Source organism: Nesoenas mayeri (assembly GCF_963082525.1).
Source record: "Nesoenas mayeri genome assembly, chromosome: 5".
NCBI lineage: Eukaryota > Metazoa > Chordata > Aves > Columbiformes > Columbidae > Nesoenas > Nesoenas mayeri.
Genome location: NC_137548.1, coordinates 40,565,359 through 40,590,426, shown reverse-complemented (window position 1 = coordinate 40,590,426; position 25,068 = coordinate 40,565,359). Strand labels below are relative to the sequence as shown.

Below are 25,068 nucleotides of genomic sequence, written 5' to 3'. Positions count from 1 at the left end.
CTGCTAAGAATGACATTCACAAAGTGAGAGCATGAAAAGAGGTATTACAGATGATTGCACCCTTCAGTTATGTGATTCACCCAGTTTCTACAAGAATGTTTGCAAATTGGGCATAAAATCCTATTTATCTTTTGTGGGAGTAATCACCTCAGGCAAGGAAGAAGTCAATGATATCTTCCTATTCAGGCAATATGGAAAGACAGAAGTTTCTTGGATAGAGTAATTAACAAACCTCTCTGTTGTAAATTAACAGGATTACATTTCCATAGTATAGCAACTGGGTTCTTGTCACACAAGTAGGATGATTGATATAGAAGTGGTGGAGAAACTATTCTTCCTTTTCATTCCATCTATCCGTCCTCCTTTGGATAACCAGCAATAACCTGTAAAAACACTAGCAGAGTGAATTACCTTATTAACAGCTGTGATGATTTCTTCATTTGCCAGAATCTCTGCCTCAAAGACCTGATGTTTCTGCAGCAGCTTCATTTTGTCCTGCAGACTGCTGAGGTCTTGTATGGAAGGATCCTCCAGCTTCTGTGTGCGCTCACTGATCCAGTCTTCTGCCTGCAGCAGTGTGAGGCATCAGAGTTAGCATGACATCCATCCTGGGGCCTCCTCCCAGGACATGTCATTGTTCTATGTACCTGCCTAGGCCTGGGTGAGCCAGACTGAGATGGGAGCTGACAGCCAAGGTGGGTCTCCAGTTTCTGAACTATTCTACTTGCTAGGAAATAAAAGCAGGTAGGAATGAAAATAATTTTTATCTGACCACAAGTATAATGAAAAATTCCTTGAATATCCCAGATTTTATCACAAATTGTAAACAGATTTTACAATATTCTGTACTAGATATAGAGAATTATTGAGCAGATATACAGCCTTGACATGGTAGACATATTTAAAATGAGATTATGACATCTGTGCCTTGGATTTAGGGCTCCGACTTCCATCTCCTATCTTTGTCATTGACCTATCTGTAAACTGGGTTAAGGTTCTTAAGAATTCTCACGTGCCTCGCATATAAACCAGCACTAACATTTCCTGATCTCAGTGATGTTGTGAGGCCTAAATGGAAAATGCAAAGCAAATGAAGCCTTACTGATGGGGCCAAGCACTACTCAGATTATTTGTAGGCAGATACAACTCTATTTGCTTTTACACTTCATAAAAGTCAAAAAAGTCTAGTCAGGAACATCGGATTCAGACAACCAAGAGAACCATGAGGACTAACAAAGCAAGGGTTATGTGTTTCTCTTAGGAAATTATTTTTGAGGGGATTTAAATATATGCAGAATAAAATTGACAAAAGGATAATGAGGTTTCCACAATTTCCTTTAAAGTCTGCTAAGCTTTAGCACTGAAGGAAACATTTTCTATCCATCAGTACACTAAGAACTGAAAATTTGACATAAGTTGTAACTGATCCTGTTGTCCTCAGACCACTGAAGTAACCTAATGTTTTGACAACACAAGAATAGCAAATTGAAGCCAGCTTTATCAGTTTGAAAGCATCTTGGCTGTCCTTGTGGAACTGTGCTACATGCACAGCAGACTTGACAGCTGGAGGATTTTCTCAGTTAATTAATGATTTGAAGTGTTGCTTCAGCTGCTGAAATTCTATAAACAATAACAGAAATAGCTTTCACTAGCACCATGCTCTGCAGAAAGAGTTCCTCTCCAAAGCACAGTTAAAGACTCAAACAGGACCCTGATGTCAAGGTTGCCCAGGACAGCACACTGTCATCTGCTGTTTTCATTTCTGACACCCTGCTCACAAGCTAGGACCTTCTCCCATTACCCAGCCACACATTAACACTTTAATGTCACTTAACTGACTTCTCATTCATATGGGAGAGGCTCATCCCTACAGTTAGGATGAGAAACAAATGAATCCCCTGTACAAAGCCACTTAAAGGCAGATTTCTCTCCTACTTAATAAGCAATGGCTTAACAGCAGACTGAACAAAGCCATTAAAAAAAAAATAATCGCATCTGCACTCTTAGTGGCTTGGTTTATTTTAAGGCTTACTTAGGATGGCTCTGGAGAGCGAGCCTCATGTCTACATTCAGGTGTGAAGCAAGGCTGATCTGTTGTCCCAAGATTTTTCCATGGAAAGATTTATGGTTGTCTGGACAGGCATTTTCACTTTATTGAAAACAACAGCAAGACTAGTCTTATGCTCAGTGCAGGCACATGGGGCTAGTCTTATTTTGTTGGGACTCATAAAAAATGTGGGCACTATCAATTTAGACACCTACATTTTCAAAATATCAGTTACTGTAACTCAAGAGCACAAACTTTTTGTAAATGACACATTTTTAATAACACATATTTAAAGCATATAAAGGGACGTGACTTTTCAAGACATTTAGAGATAACTAATTCTCTCACTCCTCTGAGATAAAGAAATGTTTTTTATTCTCTTGTATGGAGGGTGGAAGAAAAATTAAGTGATACTAATATGACGAGAAAATTTCAGAGTCATCGTTAAAACTCAGAACCAGCTTTAGAAGTCAAAACTTTCAACTTTATGGTCTTTCTTCTGCAATAACTTAAATAAATAAACATATTTATACATGAGCAACCAGGTCATTTGCCTTCCATGTTATCACTGAGGTACAGACTTTGTCACCATAGGATAGTCTATAAGTCTATCTCACTTTGGAACTAGAAAAGCACCCTATTCCTACTGCCAGGGACTGTGTCTTATTTTGTGAGCTGCATGTGATCTCCTGAATTAGTTGTTGTGGGTTTTGTGCAGAAAATACAAAGTCCAATGTCCTGCAAAGGGTATGAACTGCAGCAGCCAGCCTTCTAAGCAGACCACATGATGTTGAGCTCTCCATCCTCTCATCAGTGATCACAGACTGTGTTGTCTTTGTACTGATGTGTGTATCTCTCTGTGTCATTGCTTCTAGAGAGTAACTAGGAGACTTCAAATGATGACAGTGATCACTATTTTTTTTTTTTTTAATAATTCCTTGGTGGCATTCACGTTCTACAGCAGCAGGCAATTAATTTAGATTAGTGAGGTAAATGAGTAGGTACTTTGAGAGCAAAAACTCCCTATAGAACTCCTGGCTGAATTTAGAGGTGGACTTGACAGTGCTAGGTTAATGGTTTGGCTTGATGATCTTAAAGGTCTTTTCCAACCAAAATGATTCAATCACTCCATACAGGGCTAGATCCTTTCCTACAAGTGTGGGATTCAAGAATGAAGGGGGACCCCAGCCCAAGCACTGATTTGACAGTTACAGAGAGATGAGAAGAAATATGTAATTACTCCTACCTAATGGGTTGATTGTATCACTAGGAGGGCATTGACAGTTTCTCTCTCAAAGAGGAATTTAGCACTTCTGTGACCCTTCTATCAGAGTTACATCGCTCTTTTGAAAATGTTAGCACCATGCAATGCACTGTCCACTCCATTCACTCCCCTCTGCTAGTCCACAAGGTGGACTGGCCATTACCAGTGGACTGGTTAATGTGATGGAAAAAGTATAGCCAAATAATACGAGCTAATATTTGGCTGTGTAAATAATTCCCGATGAAGATTTTTAAACAAACAAACAATCAAACAAAACAAAACAGCGTGCAGCTCTGGCTCTTTAGTGTGGGCAAGAAGAGGGTATTCAAATGTTTGATTATTTTGGTGGGGCAGGGAGGAGTTCCAAATATATTGTGCTGTAAATTGAATTTTAGCAGCCATTTATTTCTTAGATTACTTTTAAAAAAGAAAAAAAAGTTAGTTGTCAGGAGAAGCTGTGTTACAGGCATTCATTCAACTTTGGTGACAATCATAATTTGACCTGCGTCTGGTCATGTGTCTTTTTCATGGTTGGGATGTGACAAGCACCTGCAGTTTTTCTTTAAACCATGCAGAATATTGCATGGGATGCAGCAGCAGAAGGGGTGCATACCAGCCCAGTAAGAGTGTTTGCAAATATCTCTCTAGGCCTGTGTGTTGTTTATGCCAGCACACCGGATGATAGCACATTTTTCAGTCACGCACATTGTGCCACCCTTTGAAAGACTGACCTATTATTTCGTTCCAACAGTAGTGCCAGGAGCAGAGGTACTCAGTTACAGGACTAAGGCCAGAACAAGGAGACAAAGATGAACATATTCTGCAGAGACCAGTCCACAGCAGCTGAAGAGCTATGCTAAGTTACAGCACTGTTTTCAAGGCCTTCAGTGAACAGTCAGTAGTAAAGCTGGGCACCCTTGCCACAATGCTTTCCACTTCGTATTCACCCTGATTTGAAATATCTTTTCTTTCCCACCAAAGGAAACCTAAGGTAGTAGCTGGCAGTTTTCCTTTTATTTTTTTTTTTTTTATTTTAGTAGAGCTCCTGATGTGTAAAGTGGCTGTAATGGGCACAATGCCACAATGTTGGTATAGTAACAGCAATGGCATCGGGGCATTTACCCCTTTGCGTGTGGTAGAACAGGAGTTGCCATGTCAGAGTAGATCATCAATCCTTTGGCAAGGGCAAGCACCTCATCCTCTGCCTTCTACCCCCATCCCTGTCCAAAACCCTCTTACCTCTTCCAAGTTCTGGTAGAAAAGTGCCAGAAGAAGCGCGGTCTGCAGCTTCTCCCTCCTACTCTGAGACAGATTCTTGATCTGCTGCTTCCTCTCCTGAATGGCATTCAGTTTCTGCTGGATCTTCAGCACTTCCAGTCCACCAAACTTTTCCAGCCTGCTTGCCTGTTCTTGAAGAGACATCATCTGAGGAGGCAACAAATCTGAAATGACTTCTATGCTTCCAAGTGGTGTGAAAGACACAAAAAACAGGCTCCTTTCCATACCTAAAAGATTAGCTTTTTTTTTTCTAGAATGAGCCAGGAATAGCAGGGACAAGTTTCATGTTACATCTATGATGTCCTTGTCATTGGTGTCTGTAGAGCACCCCGACTACTTAAACGAACTAAAGCTGTACTGCCAGGAGTCCCTCTGCCACTGATCATCCAGTGCAAGGAATCATGGAGCAAGCCTGACATCCACAATCTCCCAGATTTCATTGCTTTGTGGAAATCAGGTGTTGGAAGGTAGCTTTCAACATGAGCAATCAGCCTTGCAGGGAGCTGGCATGGGTTCTGGGAGCTCATTCCTTCTGGGGAACCCTGCCCCAGGTTGCAGTTTTGCCCCAGCCTGGGTGAATTTCAGCAGTGGCCACCAGCCAGGCAAGTTCCTTTACATGTAGGTGTGCAATTCAGCATCTATTCCAAAGGTGCAAAGAGGTTAGCCAATTTGATACAGACATTGTATAGCAAATGTATATGTAAATAATTAGACAATAATGTACAAATATGTAAATAAGTAGACTTGCTTTGAAAGCTGCTGATTTTTTTTAATGAAAAAAGCAGAAACTTCTGATATCTGTACACACAATATGGTCTGCTTTAAATATTTCTTCTGATAAGTCTCACTATTCAACTTACTAAGTGGTTTTCCTGTCTACTGCAAGAGAATACAGGCAGAACTTGGGCATGGAGTGTTTAACATTTGTTCTCCACTGTTCTGCCTCTTATTTCATCAAGCTTCCTCATTTTCTCTTTGGTTCAAGAATATCAGGCATGTCACACCTGCCAGCAATTTCATGTGTTGCCATATTAAATTAAAAAAATAAAAAACATTCTAGCTTGTGGGTTAGTCGAATGTGTGTTGATTTTTGTACCTTCTCATCCTGTGATGCCAGAACCTTCTCAAAAGCCTCATGTTTCCTTATTAGTTGCTCTACTTCATCCACAGAGCTTCCGAGATCACTGCTTTTCAAATAAATCTATAAAAAAGTTAAATATTTTTCTCAGTGGATTAATTATCACATAAACATGATTAATAAATGTGAGAAGAGGTATTAACATTGCAGTTGAGAGTATAGTTCAGAGAGAAAAAAAAGGAACAGAAGGCAACTGAAACTGAAAATTAAATAGTACAGCTCCAAGGTCTTAAGCAAGAAAGAGACACATTAGCATGTCCAGCTTAGGAAAGGGACCCATCGCTGCTTATTGCAATCACTAAGTCACAAGGCTGGCAGTGAATTCCAGAGGTCTAAGCCATCCTTGTAATCCAAAGCAAAATCACCACTGTCGTGTCTAACCGATGTCTGTGTGATTCCTTCTTGGAAGACTTCCAGTAACACAGACTTTGCAGCCTCCCTGGGCAATTTATTCCAGTGCTTCATTACCTTTACCATTAGCTAGGTTTTAAAAATGCATTGCTACCACTTCACCTCATTACATACTGCCCTTTTCATCGCAGAACGGAGATAATTCCTTTTATATTTGCTTCAACCTCTTCTGGGTTTTCTCCACATGTACTCATTTTGAAACAGGGTTCCTAATACTTGATGCCGTAAGTGGCAATAAGGAATAAGGCTGCCAGGGTGAAGGTAATGAAGACAGCAGAGAGCTTATGTGCACATTCCAAGCTGTAAATCTTCCGCATATATCTGTGTATGGTGCTTATCTTTTACACAATACCATGAACCCAAGTTCACCTTGCAATCTACTATAAGCTTCCAGAAACTTTTCAGAAGAACTGCTATCAGACCAGCTTGTCCTCATCCTGTATTTATGCAGCTGATTATCACTGAAAAATGTCACAACTTGCACCTATACCAAGTACATTACTTCTGTTATTTTTTTCAAGCCACCTTTCCAAATTCCGTGTTCATTTTATTTACTGTCTGTCTTGTCAGTCTCTAATGCCCAAGGACTTAAGCCTAAAATAACAAATGCAGCTTTAAGGAAACTGACCTCTGTTTCTTGACTCTTTCCTGGTGTTAAGAAAACTGACTGCCCAATTACTTCTCTCATGCATTCTGTTACGTTCAGTTTTTGTCAAATGCAAAATAATATAAAAATGTGGTTATCTATTATAAAGAAAAAAAAATGAAGCTTTTCTGCAGGCTAGTAGGAGTATATTCTTTTCCAGTGGATTTAATTTCCCCCAGTTTCTTCTCTTATTCAATGATGAGACAACAGCAGGACAAAAACCCCAAATGCCCTGTTGGTACATAAGCAAAAATGACCTGTGGATAGGGTTCACAGTGGAGTGAATATGACCTGACAGACTTTTGGAGTTCAGGCTGATACGAAGGACTGCATTTATTAGTTGGGACATAGCACTGTGTAATCCATTCTGTGAGCTCATGGAATTTTAAGTATTTGGAGAAGGATGAGAAATTCCAACTAGTAACTCTACCTGGCGAAAGTGCTATTAGCAGAGATGGAAGAAAATTTGAGATCAGTGATACGGTGTGAAAGAATAAAGAGGCAGGAAAGAAACATAATAGAATCAGTGAAATAACACAACTGCTAATAGTTTCAGAAAAGTGTTGGTAAAGAACATAGGTAAATCTGTGCCTTAAAACCATAGATGTGCACATGAAAAATAACATCTGGAGATATGTCTCATGCTTTGAAAAACATTAAAGTTCTATAGTGGGCTGAGAGGGTGGTTTTTTAGCGGAGAGAAAATATATTCTTCAGCAGTTACTTGAAAAAATGAGCAATGTTCATTGTCTGGATAGAAGTATTGGATGACCCAAGGCATATTCTGAAGGAGAGACTTCCCAGGCAAGTGTTATGTGCATGGGAATCCACACCTATTTGTCAGGGTCAGAGTGCACCAACAGGCTCTGGTAGTCCTGAACATCCCCAGGACAGCCCCCCTTCTCCCACTCGGGGGTCCCTCTGAGGCTCAGCCCTGGGCCCAGCTCTGTCCAAGCTGTTTTGGGGAATGTCTGAGCCCTGCCCTCATCTTCCTGGAGAGACCCCAGCTTTCAGTCATTACCTCACTTTGTCACTCTGATCTCCAGCTGGTCAATGGACTTTGTTACTGCTGCCACCACTTGGCTCTCTTCGGCAGCTGTAGCTAAGAAGACTGACAGACAGACTTGGCCAGATGTTCAAACTGCTCTATATTAATCCACGTCGAGTATCAGAAGAGATTCTGTCATTGAAACTTTGATCTATCCTCCTCATCAAGTGTATGGAATTATGACAGGGTTTTTTTGTTTTGTTGTGTTGGGTTTTTTGTTTGGTTGTTTTGTGGTTTGTTTGTTTGTTTGTTTTAAAGTGTTTGTGGATTTAGTTTGCTCTTGTGGAGAATGATCTCCACATGTGTGGACTCCAGGTCTGTATACTCTAGTGCTTTGTTAAACCACTTATAATTACCCTTCATATTTACACTGCCATTACTAACACTGAAACAAAAAGTTATCAGCTGAACCTAACTTCTGTTCAGGGTACACAAACATAGAGCCACATGCTGCATCTATGTTTTGGTGTTTTAAATGCTACTTTTAAAACATTGTAGCTTTTCTGTCATATTTTGTGGATTATCTACTTTTTTTGGTCAAAAAAGATTTACCTGAGGAAATAGAAAATTCACATAATTTTCCACATATCACTCCAGGACCTGTATTTAGTAATTGTTAGCAGTGAAACTGCAAACTCTGTGATACCTAAAGAAATGCTCAGCCATTAGTTCTTGTCCTCATACATCTGTGGTGGAATAAAGAGGTAAGGGACATCTACTGGTAAAGATGGTTACTTTCTTTATAAGAAGAGACCAGAGATTATCTGAGAGCAGGGGTGTGGGACGGTGAGTCACAAGCAGCTGCCACTGGAGTGCTCAGCGCCTTGCTCCCACTGAAAATCACTGCACACAAATAACACCGAGCATCCAAAGCCCCATCACTTCAGCTCTAAGAGCAGTCCAAAAAAAGTCCTCCTGACTTCGGAAAGCTTTGGAACAGGTACTCTAAGTAGAAGGCCATGCAAATGCTCTTGGGAACTCAGGTGAGAAAGAAAACTGGTGCACAAAAAGAAAACTGGTGTAAAAGCAAATTGGCTGTGCACATGACAGGAGAGGCGACGGCAATGTGCTTAGAAGAAAGCAGCACTGATAGCACTAACAGCGTTACTTGGAGAACTGGTGGGGTAAAGACTTCTCATTTGTCTTCTAAGCAAAAATCCTATGACAACAATTGCTAGAATCAGAACCGCAACATTTTTTTCATTTAAGCATTTGTTACAACAATCTGAAAGCAGAATGGAAACTGGCTCCCACACCACAATGCTGGCCTGAGGCCAATTACATCACTTTAGGGCATATTTTTAGACAGGTCCCCAAATTCCTGCTTTGAATGAGATGTGTTGATTTCAAATACAAACCACTGCATGGCTCCCCTCACGTAACCTAAAGGGTGTCCCACAGCACACAGCAGGTATAAGCTTTATTTCAAGTTTGTTTCTGTTACAAATCATGGCCCACTATCAGGAATTTAATGCTCAGCCACAAAAAGAAACAAAGCCTTGACCACTCACTATGGAATGCAAATGAAGATTTGCAAAGACGCCTAAAACCACAAAATGGACTTGGGCCTTTTTGAGATTTGCAATAGAGCACGTAACAAATAGCCAAGTTATTAACAATACAAAGCACAGAAACAGAGGTTTTAACCCTACTTAACTGGAGTTTTTTGCTATTCCTGAGCTCATTGCATATTTTTAACCACACTGTCATAAGACCTCTTACATACAAGTTAATGCAGAACTAAATGCAAAGTCCAGTTAAAAAAGGTTCATTTTAAATAAAAAAGTACCCCATGCACACTTATGTGACAGCACAGGCCAGCTCTAGCTTTTGGAGAAATACTGAATGAAACATTTTAGTCATTAGAATAACTATGCTCCCTGGACATCATGACTTCACATTTATACACATTGGAAGCTGACAGGGTCTCAGCAGAAATTTGTCTTCCAAGAAGTCTCATTTTTATTTCTCTAGAAGAAATATTATCTAAAGTATTTGTGCAAATCCACTCCATTCTCCTGCTTCAGCTCTTCACATTACAACAAGCTCCACAGACTTTGCCCCCCACTACCTGTGCTGGGCTTGCTACTGAGGTTGTTGGAATTCCACTGAAAATCTTTCAGCTCTAAGCATCTACTAAAAGCCAGAATTACTCCCAGTTCCAAATGTCTTCACTGAAAGCATGTAATCGAGTCAAAATTTTTTGTCCAGATAGGTAACAAGAAAGTTTGATTTGACTGACTTCTAATAAAAGTAAATACAAAAAAGAATTAATGAAAAAAAATTAAGTTTGTGTTAGCAAAGTAAATAAATGTGCTTAATACTGTGATTATATATGTTTCACTAATACATTGTATTATGCTTGATTACAGTAAAATGAAAGGTATCATACCAGAAGTGGAATAAAACACAGTAGTTTATAAAAAAAATACATACACCTTTTAGCATAATGAAATCACCGTATTATTAGCCCTTGACCTTGCAATCTAGACGCAAAATTCATATTTTAAATGTATTTAAAATTTCCTTTCCCCTCCCAGTCCATACTCTCTTATTGGCATAATAATATAATTATCTGGTATTGGAAATGTACATGGGAAAACCACAGAAGCCAGTGGTTTTTTTTTTCCCCGTAACTGCTATGATCCCTTCCTCCCATCTATCCCCTCCTTCTTCAAAATCTGCAATCTTGACCCTTATCCTTTAAGTGTCCTTTAAGTGTTAGACCAGAATCCTATGCTCGTACATCGTCATCATCATCATCAAAGTGTTTACTTATGAAACATTTGTCTGAAGGCAGACTAAATTTCTCTTAACTTCCTCATAGTTTCTCTGCTAGAAACTTTGCTGTGATATCCAAATTTGAGATGCTATGGAGACTAAATTCCCTTCATGTCCCTCAGGGAAGGGTGGTACCTCTCTTCTTCTAATTCAGAGAAAAAAGTTATTTCTTCCCACTTAAATACTTTGGGTTTTGAAAACAAGTATTACTTTTAAAAGTCACAAAACCAGGAATTAAACATTTAGAAATCTAGCATAATCTGACAAGTAAGAAAATGAAAACAACGAAACAGAAAAATATAAGAAAAGCTACACCGAGGATTTGTTCGAGGTCCCAGACAGACTAGCAGAAAAGAAAACCAGTTCTTGGCTCTGAAGTTTTGAACCTTCCAAGTGCTGAGCACTATGGCCCAATTATGCAAAATCTGTAAGCACATGCATAGCACTGAGTATGTCATGATGACAAGAATACTCTAACAGTTAAAACACTTGTTAAGTGCTTGATCAGATCAGAGTGCTCTGCTTCATGTAGGATGGATCAAGCTGTAGCTGCAGCCTTGGTGACAGCAGAACACAAATAGCTTTCTGATTGTCCCATAAGTCATCTCTAGGGAGTGCGAATATGGCAAGAAGCATATATAAAGAAATCCATGTGACTTGATTAACACAAAACCACTCTTAGCAAATGTTCCTAGAATGGAATAGAAATCTTCACCACTCTCCTCCCAGATCCAAAGGGCGTAATGTTGACAGCGATAGATGGACACCATGCACTCTCTGTGTCCCCATGAGCTGAAGACATGGTGTGAGCTGGTATGTTTGTCAAAAGGTTGTCAGGGCACACACTTTTTAGAGCGCATGTTTCCTGGGAAGTTCTTAAGCCAGATCTTGCCCAATGGCTAGAAAGCAATCCTGAGCAGCAAATTGGATTCACTGATAAGGAGAGGCCAGGCCCAATCTCCACGGAGTGAAAGGGTGGACCATCAATATCTGAATCATGTGTTTTGGTAACGATTGTTGGACTTGGACTCCTCCTAAATTCTCTTACCACCCGGATAGGCATAGCAGTCCAAGGGGTGGCAAGTATCAGGGTGATTTTGGAAACCTTGTGGTGTGCAGGTGTTACACCATCACATGGAGTCTTCCTAAACTCTGGCCTAGATGAAGGGTGGTTCTGAAAGACAATCAGTTCTGGATTTAAATCCTTGCTTGCGACCTCATTCCCAGTAGCTGGATTTTCTCTTCTAGTCAGCACAGCTGGTGACAGCCATATATCTCTGGAGAGAGTTTGCTGGGGTAGGCCAGGATACTTAGAGGAAGTCACATGAAATCTTGTGATTTGAAGGGCTGGAGACCCACCTGAAGGGAAGCCTTGTTTTGGTTTCTGGGATCCTGTTGGAAGATCAGCTGGAGTTTCAGGCACCTTCTCTAATTGTGGCATGAGTAGACTTGAACAAGCATGACTTCTTCCAGGAGAATCTGCTTGAAAAGGCTTTATCATCAAGCTGCAAGTTGAAATGTAAAGCTTCATTGAAGCATGGAGGTCTGGCATTTGGACATTGCACTGGCTACAGCCAGAATCACAAGGTTCCAGGGATGCATGTAGATTTTTGCTGTGGAGTGTAGAAACAGCTGGAATAGCAGACAGATCAATATCTAGGCGTGAAGTCCAGCTTGGTGGAGCTTTGCAGTGATGGACATCAGAGGGCAAAGATACGGCAAGCCTCAAGGGATCATTTTTTTCAGGAGAAAAGTGATGAACAATTTTTTCTCTTTTGGAATATTTCTTGCAAGATGAAGATGTGGACTGAGTGTCAGAACCCCCATACCCATGGCCTCGAGAGTCCCTTGGAGGACTGGAACACCTAGATGCCTCATTAGAAGGACTGACACAGTGATCAGCACTCCTGAAACATTTCTTCCGGTCTGTGTGTGCCAGAACAACATCTAGCCTTGAGCAGTAAGCTCCAGATGACACACTGTTTGGTGGTGAGCTGGCAGATCCTGGAGCAAGCTCTGCAACCGATTGACCGGTGGGAGGATGCCACGCTGATGCTGGCATCTTTTGAAAAGGCCTGTCCTGCACAGCAGATTCAAACAGAGGAGGTGGGCTCATTCTGCTGGAAGACAGCATCACTTCCATGGTGGAGATATAGGTTGCAGATGAAAGTTTGCAGTGATGGTCCCTGCATGACATTCTGAAGCGTAGTCCTTAACAATGTAAAAATCAAAGCCACAGAAGCTTGCCTTTCCCCTTGTTTTTAAAACCAATTCCTAATCCTTTTTCCTTTGGCAGTGGAAATTTCCATTCTTCCTCTGAAGCGAAGGAATGAGGGATAAATAAACATTCTCCAGGAAAAAAAATATAAACTGAAAAAATCCACATTCAAAATAGAAATGCACAGCTCTTCTAATACTGCTACCACCGCCTGTCACATCTGCAAAGTGATATGAGTGTGGGACGGGCAGAAAGATAAATTACGGAGCATGAGGCTCTGCTCCCTGAGTGTTCTGACAGTGAGACTGCAGACAGAGTAGGAGGGAGCCAAAAACGCCTGCCAGAGACAGCCTGCAAACTCACTGTTATTTCATCTGTGAAAAAGAAGAAAGCAGCTAACCTGAGCAATGCATCTGCTGTCGTGAAAAGGTTAAAATGGAGCAGAGTGTACTGGCCACTGCTTCTGCTCAAAACAAAAATGATTTTTTTCTTCCTTCTCTTTTTCAGCTGTTGCTTGTCTGCACTCCAAATGGCAAGATCTCAGTTTGCAGGTCTTAAAAGAGTTTCCGACAAGAGTTCCATGCAATGGCACACAGCTGAATTAAAAATTTTTAAAAATTAATAAGATAGATATTTGCCTATTTTTCCCATATATGCTCCATTTTCTTTAGCATAGAACAATCCTAGACTAAATTCTGCAGAAACTCTTCAAAGGTTTAAGTAACTTGGATGTAATATAAGATGCTGGCATAAAGTCAAACCTGCCACACTGGCACAGACAGCGAATGAGAGAGCAGCTCCCAGTAGCAGTTCTTAGTTTAAAACACTCCTCTGTTGCCTTCTTCCCTCCCCTGTTCCATATTTTGCAGATGTGCAAAGCAAAATGCACATGACTGAGTTTTGCCTCAAACACTAGTCAGAAGAAACACAAGGGGTGGAAAGATTGCTTATATTTGTTTGCCTGATGGGAATATTTTTTGAATATGTGTGTGCTTTTGTCCCTTCTGAAAGTAGCAAATGACAATATTCCCATTGGGAAAGTGGTTTGGGAGTTTTCAATTGATGTTTTGTCTGAATACTTTTCGAAAATGCACTTGGAAAGGCTGCTTTCTTACTCTCCTGTCTGTCTTCCCAGGGAGCAGAGTCTGCGTCACTGTGCAGCCACATTTTAACTCCATGTAGTAGTAACAGAGCTCCATACAAAAGGAATAGATTCCTCTTCCAATTGTTCTTCAAAAGCAGAGAAGTAAAATACAAATTGCGACTAAAGAATCTCAGTTCACTGTCAAATTGTATATACTGATCCATAAGGCAGATGGTGGCAGCTGCAAAAGACAGCTTTGCAGTTGCTTCTATTTCTCCCTCATTTAGATGGGAGTCCTGCAGCACAGGACTAACTCATTTAACAATGATCACACTTAGAGGTGAGAGAACAAAAGCAGTGGGGGATATTCTGGGAATACAGGAATTAAAGCTGTAGAGGAATGAGAACAATGTTGCCATTTCTATCCTGGGCCAGGCTGATGCACTGAATATTAATGAAGGACTAGAATCCAGTAAGAAGGTAAATTTCTTCCTGTTCTTCCACGAACAGCAGCAAATGAGCCTCTTCTTGCAATTATTTGCTCTCTTTATTGATTTAATGCCATAGATTCTTCAAATGTACAGTTTATTTTATATAGAAACATAGCTGAAACCCGCATCATTCTGTATTTATACTCACTGTGGACTGACACCACTCTGGACATTGAAGTGATTGCCAACATCGTGAGGTGTCAAATCAGTAACTTAGAGACAGCAAAATATGATTTAAAATGAGCAGTCAGCAGAGAAATTTGTGAAGTACACCTGAGATGTGCTTTCACCGATACTCTTTAGCTCTGAGGAAAGCTGACGTTCCTGGGCAGCTTGCCTTTTCTACACGGTACTTTTGCTCAGTGTCAGCTGCGGGTTAAATCCAAGATGACAAGAATGGACAACACAGGAGTGAGTCATCATGGTGGAGGAAAGCTTATGGTTCCTGAAAGGAAAGCTGTTCACAGCATTTGCTTAATTGGTGCATTCAGAGTAGAAAGAGTTGAAATTCATCCTGAATGCTCACAGCTCGTTGAAAATCTGTTTGTCTGCATCCTTGGATATGAACCAGTTCAGTGTCTCTTCTTCCCACCTAACAGTGCTTATACATTTTCTGGATTAAATGTGAGCACTAATCTATAAAAGCCTTTTCTAGGCATTATGGTAGCTTAGTGATGGTATGGCCTATGTCAGTGATACAGAAGACATATGGCTGACTGCGATATCCACATGACCAATTTAGAAATCCATGGTGGCCTGTAAGCTCCTTGGTAGGTTGCAGGTAGATATTTGGGCACTAACTACAATATCAGAGACATTTGTCTATATGGTCACACCATGGTGACCTACTTTTCTATTTTATAACTAACTCTGTAAACATGCAACTGTAATTCTTCACATGCACGGACCTCTCACAAAAGCAACAGTTCTTCAATCAGTTGTAATCTTTTGAGTATTAAGTATAAGCAAAAATGAGAAAGAAAAACATTTATGAACCTTCTTTCTATAGCTAAAGGGTTCTTTTCAACTTCTTAAAAAAAACCCCAAAAAACAGATGCAGAGGGTAGTGAAAGGACAATAAGAGCATATGATGACTGTGCCTGCATGGAAAAGACCAGCTTGTCATTGCACCCCTCCACTTATTTCTTTGTCTTTCTCTCTGACCATAAAATGCCATCTGTGTGAAGGGGGGCTGGGAGGGACAGCCAAGTTGTTCCACTTTCTAAACACTCACAGTGAGAACAACTGAATACCAGGCTCCTTAAAAGGTCATAGGGAAAATACTATAAGAAAAAAATTCTGATAACAGAACTGCCCTTCATGGTCCTCAAGGTCACATCCATCATTCTCAGGCTTTGTTTTGACTGAAGAAACCAGTGGTAAACACAAGTGCTGTGGTGAGATGCTATCAAGAGAACTTACCCTGTCTGGGATGAACATCCACCCCCATTTTGTGGCAGTCTACCTCACAGCATTTGGCAATGCCAAGTTCATCTGAATAAAGGAGTAATGTGCAGTACAGTTTACCTGTACAGAATGTGCTGGGGGCATCCTGAAATTGCTAGATGCAAACCTTTCCATATAAGTGTGATATAGCTTTCTGCAACCATGACTCATGGCTCAGGGGCAAGAAGAAACACTAGCCCATAATAGTTTCCTACATATTTACCTCTGAGGTACATACAGTAAAGCAGATGCTGTAGTCAACAGCGTCTTTGCGTGTTGGCTGATCTCCATTTCATGAAAAGAGAAAGAATGCAAAATTTTGTAGAGTTTACGTTTTCCCTGATGATGCTCCTCATGCAGGAGCTTAGAAATGATGTATCACTGCTGCGTAGGGACTTGAGGTAGATATAACGCAAATTGTGTCATTTACTGATTAAACAACAAATACGATTTTATAATGGGCACAACTATGTAATATTTTACTCCAGAAACCTGAACCTAGCCGAAACTCTCTTGGTTTCATGTTTCAGCACAAACTCAGAATTCAGGCCATTGCCAAGGGTGCCAATTGTAGGGAGTTATGAAGATATGTATTTCCTTCAAGGAATGAGTAGCAGAAGGCTCCAAGCTCATGTTTCCCAAAAGGTTAAGTATCACTGCATGGCACAGCTCAGGGTCATTTTTCCAAAGATTTAGTGCCAGTGGCAAAGCACTGGTGGAAAACAGAGCTCAACACAGACCAAGGGCCATTATATTATGCTGACAGTGGTCTTGGAGAATTAAGAATTATTTTTCCTTAATGAGAAATGACCCAGAGGTACAACCTCCTTCAGCTTTGCTTCAACCCTTCAGTTTGGCAACCTTCAACATTGCATGCCAAGTCTCAGCCCAGTTACAGCAATCGATCAATCTAAGAAATAACACAGAATGACTGGAAAAGACTTCTGAATTCTGCAGTTTTGTAATAGCAAATGTCAGACCTCAAGCTGGAACCTTTTTAAGTAGTTCCACAAATCCAGGAAAATGCAAGAAAGACAGAAGATAATTTAATATTGGTGGAAAAAAAAAAATGTATTTCAAGGGCTGCAAAATGATAACAAGAACATTCTTCTGTCACTTTGCATCAATTACCAGCCCTTTCTTTTCATGAAAGGGTTTTTTTCACTTGCTCATCTTTCCCTACTGCATCAAACAGAAATGAATATTCCTTACAACCAAATTATTTCATAGTTGTTCTCCACACTGCTACCAACTCCCTTGCAGAACTAAGAGATCAGTTCCTTTTTCTGCATTAACTCACATGGCCAACATTCATTTACCACTAGTGGCATTTCCCTAGCACTAACCCTCAGCCTGGGGTGAGGTTACCAGCAACACCTACAAAGTAATTCAAGCCCTCTACAATTTCCGTTGTCTCTGAAGTCAACAAAACAATTTGACAGTGATTAAGCAGCTGGTATGCTGCAATATGTTTGTAAAGCTGACTAATACTGGAAGTTGTCTCCCTCTTCCGATGTGACTCTCATCTATCAGCTCTTATGTTTATTTGCAATGTATTATCTTTCAGGAAAGGATCATGTTTTTGTTTCTGGTTCTGCATTTAAGCCCCATAAGAAAAGGGGGTCTTGTACATTACTGCAGTCCCCAAGTGATTCCACAATAAAACAATAAAAAGAGTTTCTTGTATATACACAGACCCAAGGATCTTAAACTGTAGGTGAACAGTAGTGACCCTTCAAGTTTGTAAGAGTTCAAATGCTTGAAGAGCTTAACTGCTTATATCAAGTTTATAATTCACATACCTCCTGTGAATGCAGGAGCATGTCCAGGTGATCCCAGTCCTTGTAGAACATTTGTTCTTTGTGTATTTTCTCCAGCCACTCCTTCTTCTGTTTCCATTCAGTGTACACATTTTCCTTCTCTTCCAACAGAGCCTGTAGCTTCTGCTGAATCTGAACACAATTTCCAATGAGAAACTCATGTCGGTTTTTATACCCCACTGACCAGGGTAAGGTGGGAGGAGAAAGGCTTAAGTGAAGTGGTGGATAAGCCCCTTAAATTGCAACAAAATTATCAAACAAAAAAGTAGAACAAGTTCTTATATTTGGGCACAGAAATAATCAGAGGTGCCTCATTTCAGGAACGGAGGAGTGCTTCTTAGAGCATACACAGCAGTCCAAACCAAGAGCAAAGAAAGATAACTATTTCTCATGTGTACCTTCTAGAATCCCATCCTAATTCCCCATTATCTTTAGTCGTAGCAGTGCAATTATAGCACTTCAAATTGGGATGGGATAGATACTTAAATAAGTTATCAACATAGCATATTCTCCTAATCAGTGAATACATTCCTCAATGTTAGACTTCATGTAATGTCATCTTCCAAACTCTGTGTATATATCCACAGCCCTTCTATAAATATTTTTTTCCTACATTTTAATACTGGCAAAAGGCTTTACAGTCAAGAAGACTTCTAATTACTATAGTAATACATTGCAATATTCAACAAATGGGAGAGTAATTTGCATAAACTCTGCAGTTTTCTGAAGGTATTCAAGAGACATGGTAATGGATTGTCAGGGGAGAAATAAACCAGTAGGTACTAGAAAAGAAATAATGCTGTGAGAATCGTAGAGGCTATTTCTCTTGAGTAAACTGCCATTTTGGTTTTCATCTTCCATTTCTGGGGAGTTAAATATACCAGCATAATTCACTACTATATAAAATGCTTTAATCTTTAAACTTTCTCATATGTTTGAATGTTTTCATGCTTTGGTTGATAGGTTCTTATCCAGCCTGGTCTGGTATGGTGAAGCATAGTACTTGTGTGAAAACCCAGTTCAGAAAGTGGGTACAATTATCTCCATTGCTCAGAACATAGTGAACTTCTTGAACAAGCCCAGCTTTGCTGCAGCGGGCCCTCAGGAGATGCCAACACTCATCTACTGCTGAGGTAGGAAATGGAACAGATGTTTTCGTGCCCAAGCTAGGTAACACAGGAGCAAATGTAGGTCATGCATTTGGACATGTGTAAGTGAAAACATGCGTTTTTATATGTACAGCACAATATGGTATAGAATGATAGTTACACTGGTGTTGAGTAGCTGAATGTGAATGACTGAGCTCAAATAAATTTCAATTACCTCTTTTGGTTCTATTTCCTTATCTTGCAAGAGTGACTGTCCTAGCTGTACGACATTATTATATTTCTCTTCTCGTGCTTCAATCTCTGCCAGTAGCTGTTGATGCTGGGTAAGTCTCAGGCTGCTAGTAGATATGTCCCGAACAGTCTCCTTGGCTCTCATTTCCCTTATTATTTCTGCTGTCCATGAGAAATAGTCCCATACCTGGAACCCAAGAAAACGTGAAAGTTTGGGTTAGAGCTCAAGCTTGGGTTATCAGACAGGAAAATCATAGGCTAACTGCTTAACTTCAAATGAATCATGGGCAGTAAAATCACAGATAAGAAAGAAAACATTGTATTAGGGCTTAGAGTACTTCTATGAATTTTAACAAGGGTGGAAAACATGACTGCAGGAGTTTCTACATACTGTGTTAAATCATTCATGTTTTGTAGTATCATAATCAAAGTAATGTAAACATTTACTGCAAGGGACTGCACCAGGGATTATATGGGATGAGTAATTAAGTTTCGTTATAGTTTGTGTTTGCATTAGTTGGTTTAATTCTGAGGTGGCAAATGGTCTTTTAGTCTTTAAGTGTATTTTAAAAAACTGCTATGTAAGTGCTGAAGAAAAATGCTCTTTTACTGCAAAGAACTAGAAATTTTCTCTTGTGGAAGGTTGTTTGCTTTTCTGCTGAAGGGAACTATGTAATGGAAATAGCTTATTTCCTGTTCCATTTTACCCATGGATTTTTATCCCTATCATCAAAATTTTGAACAGCTCAAAGCTGGCTTGTGAACCATCCAGACAGGAAAACTATTTTCAGAAAAGCATCACAAAATTGAAACTGGTCCTCAGAGTTTAGGCTTTAAAGTCAAGATACTCTTTTCTTAAAATCAGTGAACACAGCTACTAAATGACTCTTTAAAATGACTATAGTCCTTTTAAAGGTGCCTATGTAATGCATGTGTGTTGGCATCATTTTGATTTGCAGAACTAATTCACACACAGCTGGATGTCACTGTAGACACCGACATTACACTTGTCACTGCAAACATCTAAGACACCATGAGATTTTAACCTAAGCATTAGGAAAAAAAAAACAAAAACAAACCAAACATAAATCTCAGGATATTTAATGCAATGGAACAATCAAGAGCCAATAAGAGGTTACTGGACTACCACTGTCAGCAACATTTAAGGACAGACTAGCCATCAGTCTGCAGGAAACACCTAAACAGAACCTTACTGAGGTCATGCAGATCCCAGTGCAAACGTCAGGACAAGAACCTCAAGCCATTCAGAAATACTTTCAGTCTATGTTCAAATTCGTCTTCCTTGACAAAGTTTCTTGGAAGATTTGGAGCCCTCTGCTGTTACTATGTGTTGTCAGTTAAGGCCAGCCCTGCTATTTAATCAGACAAAAATCATACTTGATGAGATGCAAGGAAATACACTAGATGATTGCACAGAATTCTCATTTCATGGAAAGGCTGACCTGTTTATGTTTCACTTCTTTATCCGTGTACAATTTCATAATGAAAAAGCCCAATGGACTGCATATGAACAATATTAATGAAAAATGTACACTGAACAGCTGTGACTAACATTAAGTTTGTAGACTTCTTGGTTTGGCTGAAAGAGGAAAGGGAGCAAAGTTGCATCTTTGCACCCAGCAATTTGGGGGATGTTCTGCAGCAAAGCTGCTCTAGCCTACCCTAGAGGTCCTGAGATTCTTACGGTCATTAGAGATGGCTGTATAACCGTGCCTTGTCCCAACAGGGCAGGAAGATGAGCTTACTGAATTTGCAGAACCAGCTCTTCGCTTTTTCAGGAATTATTGTCAGGAAAGGAGGTGAAAATTGAGGATACTACTTGCCATCAGATTGACATCAAAGAGACAGGGAGATGCCCGAGGCATAATCCTATCTAGGCATGCCACTGAGAATACAGTCACCTGGCTTTGTGATTTTGTTTTATGATGTTAAGAAAGCACCCTAATAACTATGTAGCCCTCTCTATTAAACACTGACAGATTTATATGTTTTTAAGATGGTCATTACCTGTAAATTTACCAATACAGATGAAAGGACACACTGTCAGAGTAAGAAATGGGCTATAGAATTGCCATTCAGATCATAGGATGCATCACAGATTTCAGACAAAACTCAAACCAAAGGTATTTTGTATAATTCAAGCAACAAAAAGAAAAAAAGCACCACCAACAGGACATTTTGTATCTGAAGTCAATAACTAAATTTATGACATAAGTTATGAAACAAATCAATAACAAAGTAACCTCTGAGTATGTTTTAATGGATAAATCCATTAAGATCCACCTGCTGATGAAGATTCACCCAGGCTGAAGACTTACAGAATCTAACAAAAGTTAGAAGAATACATATTAGAAGAAATTTGCTTTTTTCTTACTATCATCCCCAGAGCACTGTCAGAAAGACAGTAGACAAAAGAACCTTTCACCTACCACATTAGTACAGGCATTCTAATTTTCCTTAAGTCAAATCCTAATTCATTTTATTTCCCCTTCAACAGTTCTGCACAAGATAATGAATTCTTAACAGTTACAAAATAAACCAACCAAATCATCCAAAAAAACTAAAGTACCATAAACATCCTTTATCTCTAGCTGTACAATATATTTTGGTCTTGATCCCAGTTTACAACTTGAAGACAAACTTGCAGGAGGGTTTTTTCCAGGTGAGCATACCCTGGAGGCATTCAAGACCTGCCTGGACACCTTCCTGTGTAACTTCATCTAGGTGTTCCTGCTCCAGCAGAGGGATTGGACTAGATGATCTTTCGAGGTCCCTTCCAATCCCTAACATTCTGTGATTCTGTGATATTCTCTGCTTCCCAGCAAACACAGAAACAGAATGTGCACTATCTTTCAGAGGTATCTTTAATTGACACCTGGAACAGTTCAAGAACATGAAGAACGTAAAGGTATTCTAGAAATATACATTATCAACTTCCTTCATGAAAGAACGGGCACTGTTGCTGTTTTAGTACGTCTAATGCACTACTTGCAACAGTAATCTAGTAATTTGCGGTGGTGTAGCTCAGGTGCCTTCACTGAGACTACTGAGATTTGCAAAGCATTCTGTGGCAAATCACAGCTCAGTGACCTACTGAGTTCTTCGGAGAGAAAACTATTGTGCATTGCAGATGATGACATTATGCTGACATATGCATGCCACTGTGTTTAAGCAATTTGAGAGGTTACTACAAAGACCAGTGAGTTCTATTTGATACATTCCATAAAGTTAACTGAGGGTTATTACGTCCCCTGAGAGAACAAACTTTCAGACATTATAAATGGGAGTTTAACACCTATTTTAATCACTCTTAGTGAGAATTGCAGAGTCCTTGAAAAGACTACTGTTACTCCTGAGAAGTGATGACCATTTCTGACAACTAGCAATTATCTCATACACAGTTGGATACAAGCTTCCCTTCCTGCAGAAGGTGAAAGATCCTTATCCTCTAATGCCTTTCTAAATAGCTATAAGCACTTAAGTACTTGACTAATAACACATCACCTGCAGCCTTTCACATCAACCTTTGCAGCTTGGAAGTACACCTGTGATTCACACACACTGAAGGTGACTTTTCCCTGTGTACCAATGGACAGAAGGCAGAAGTGCTTACATGTGCCTGAAACTCGTAAAGCTTGTATGCTTGTTCCAGAAGTTTCTTGCGCAGCCCCACTTTAGACTTCAAGGCCTTCCAGTTGGTCACTATTGCCTGCTGCTTTGCTTTCAGGTCTTCCACTTGCTTCTTTGAGCAATGGGTCAGTACATGATCTGCAGAGTGAATCAGCTCCTGCAGCTATACAGAGGGACAAAAGAATAGTGTAGGAAAGAGAGTCAGAGATTCGGCAAATATCAGAAAAATTATGATTGTCCATGCAACTACACTTCAAGCAACATTTTCTGACCTAATTTTTCTCATGTTAAACAAACGCTTCCCTAATTTCAGTTTTATGGAATAACAGTGACATCCAGTGTTTGCTATGGCTCATCACAACAGTGATTTTTCAAATAGGCAGGCAGATTTTGTTTCTCCTTTTTACTATACCATTTATTACATGAGTAATGCAAAGAATAGCTAACCATACCATGTTTTCCCCAGTCACCATATAGATTAACTATTAATACATTCACTTCATGTGTATCTCATGCTCTTTTACCTTAAAAAGTAACAATCAGTTAGTGGGATCAATTCTAGTGTTATCTGCCACAAGGACAAGATATGAGGCCACTGGTGTTACTGGGGTACCTACTTCAATAATTTCAATATAGCATACATTGTGTTAACTATACCATTAGATATACTAAACAATGGAAAACACTTACTAGTTTAATTGTTCTATTTGAAGCTAAGCAAAACTATATACAAGGAAGCTTTCTAAAAAACAGCTGTTCTCATGAGCCAAAGCTTTTCACAAGTTTGTATAATGAGACCTATCCTTCTATCTCACAGTCCAATTCCTACTCCTGTAAACTTGTTGAAAATTCCAGATTGTTTCCCCATCCTTCCTTCCATAGTCCTCTATAGACAATCAATGCATTTAGTGTTAAATGAATATTCAGTTTCTCTACACATAAAATAGATTCTTGATTTCTCCTTGTAATCACCTGGAACACTTTGAAGAAGGTGTTAAACATATCATAAGGCCTGACACCATCATACATTTCCAACAGTGCCCAAGAATATCATTATGAATAAATTCAATAGTTAGCAGTCATTATAATATCTCTTTTATTTGTAAGGTTTTAAATGACCTACTTTATCACTGCCATCAGACATTAAACATTGAAAAAAGCAGAAGACTAAGGAAGATCTTTAGAGATTTCCAGGCTTTCACAAAAACCCTGAATAATTTGATTCACCATACAAAATTATTACTCTGATTGTCTTGGAAACTTCAATTTTGGCTACACATTAAAGACCACAAATTGCTTTCATCACCTGCTGCTCATTCCCAGAGAGCTCATGCTCCAGGGCCACATGGTTCCGGAGCTGGGTTTGCACACCTCTCATGTCCTTAGCAACATCATCTGGAATACTTTTGGACTTCTCCTAGAAGGAAGAAATCAGAGAAAGCTTTGTTTCTTTCTACTTCCAAGCAAAGCACACTACAAGCCTACTTTAGTCATTGTGTATAGTGCAACTCATGCTACACAGTTAGGGACATCCTGGATTACTCAACTATAATAGGAAGCCAGAAAAGTCTATCCTAGTACATCTGTCCTAATATCTCACTTGTAAGTATCTTAGTAATTAAGCTATCCAACTGGACTGTGAGAGATAAAGGTTAAAGTCTTTCCTTGATCAGATAATACAAGAAAATATCTTACAGGTTAGAGTTGGGAATCAATCTTGAAGAGCTACTGCAGTGACATATAGAGAATTCTTAAAGGAACTTTAACAACCAACAATATCAGGCTAGTCTTTGGGATACAGGTGGTCTGTATGTGAACCATCTTTCATATAGAAGTTTGGTTATACATGCTCAGGAAAGATTACTGTAAATATGTGAGAAATAGAGAGACCATCACGTGAAAGCAGACTTAAGTATCTATTTAGCTCAACAAAGGTTCTGAGGGGGTTTGTTACACAGACATACACTGGGAACACAGCAAGTAAAAAGAGGAGGACAACACTTTTGCTAGAATAAAATTATTAGAAACTTGCTCCAGGTCAATTTATGTGAAAATTAGAAGAACATTTCCAACCATTGGAGAAGTGTATTTATGTAACATTCACAGGTTGGTTTGCGGTACCAACAATGCATCTTGGTAGGGTGCTGTAAAGGGACATGGATGTTGAAGTTACCTATGCTATGATGGCATTGGAATGGGTGATTTAAACAACATCTTCTAGTACTACGTTCCTATAAGAAATATCTTTCGCTGGTAGACATCTGACCAAGGTACACAGGAAGGGATGGTCAAGATGACAGAATTGCTCTCCCACTCAGTAGCAAAGCTTATCAACAATATGCAATGCAAGAAGTGTGTATTGGTTGCCTGGACCAAAGTGCTTGTCTGTGAAGTGTTTCTGAACT

The 25,068-nt window shown here is 39.6% G+C and overlaps 1 protein-coding gene across 1 annotated transcript in view; it reads right to left on the bottom strand.

Moving 5' to 3' along the window:
- Positions 1–25,068, bottom strand: part of SPTBN5 (spectrin beta, non-erythrocytic 5) — a 97,017-nt gene that overhangs the window by 37,594 nt on the left and 34,355 nt on the right. Inside the window, exons 30-36 of the mRNA XM_080344709.1 lie at positions 23,970–24,080; positions 22,647–22,826; positions 18,996–19,199; positions 17,655–17,804; positions 5,686–5,790; positions 4,551–4,736; positions 412–567 (exon numbers count right to left, since the gene is read on the bottom strand). Coding sequence (XP_080200835.1) covers positions 412–567; positions 4,551–4,736; positions 5,686–5,790; positions 17,655–17,804; positions 18,996–19,199; positions 22,647–22,826; positions 23,970–24,080 — 1,092 coding nt within the window. The remainder of the gene's footprint in view (positions 1–411; positions 568–4,550; positions 4,737–5,685; positions 5,791–17,654; positions 17,805–18,995; positions 19,200–22,646; positions 22,827–23,969; positions 24,081–25,068) is intronic.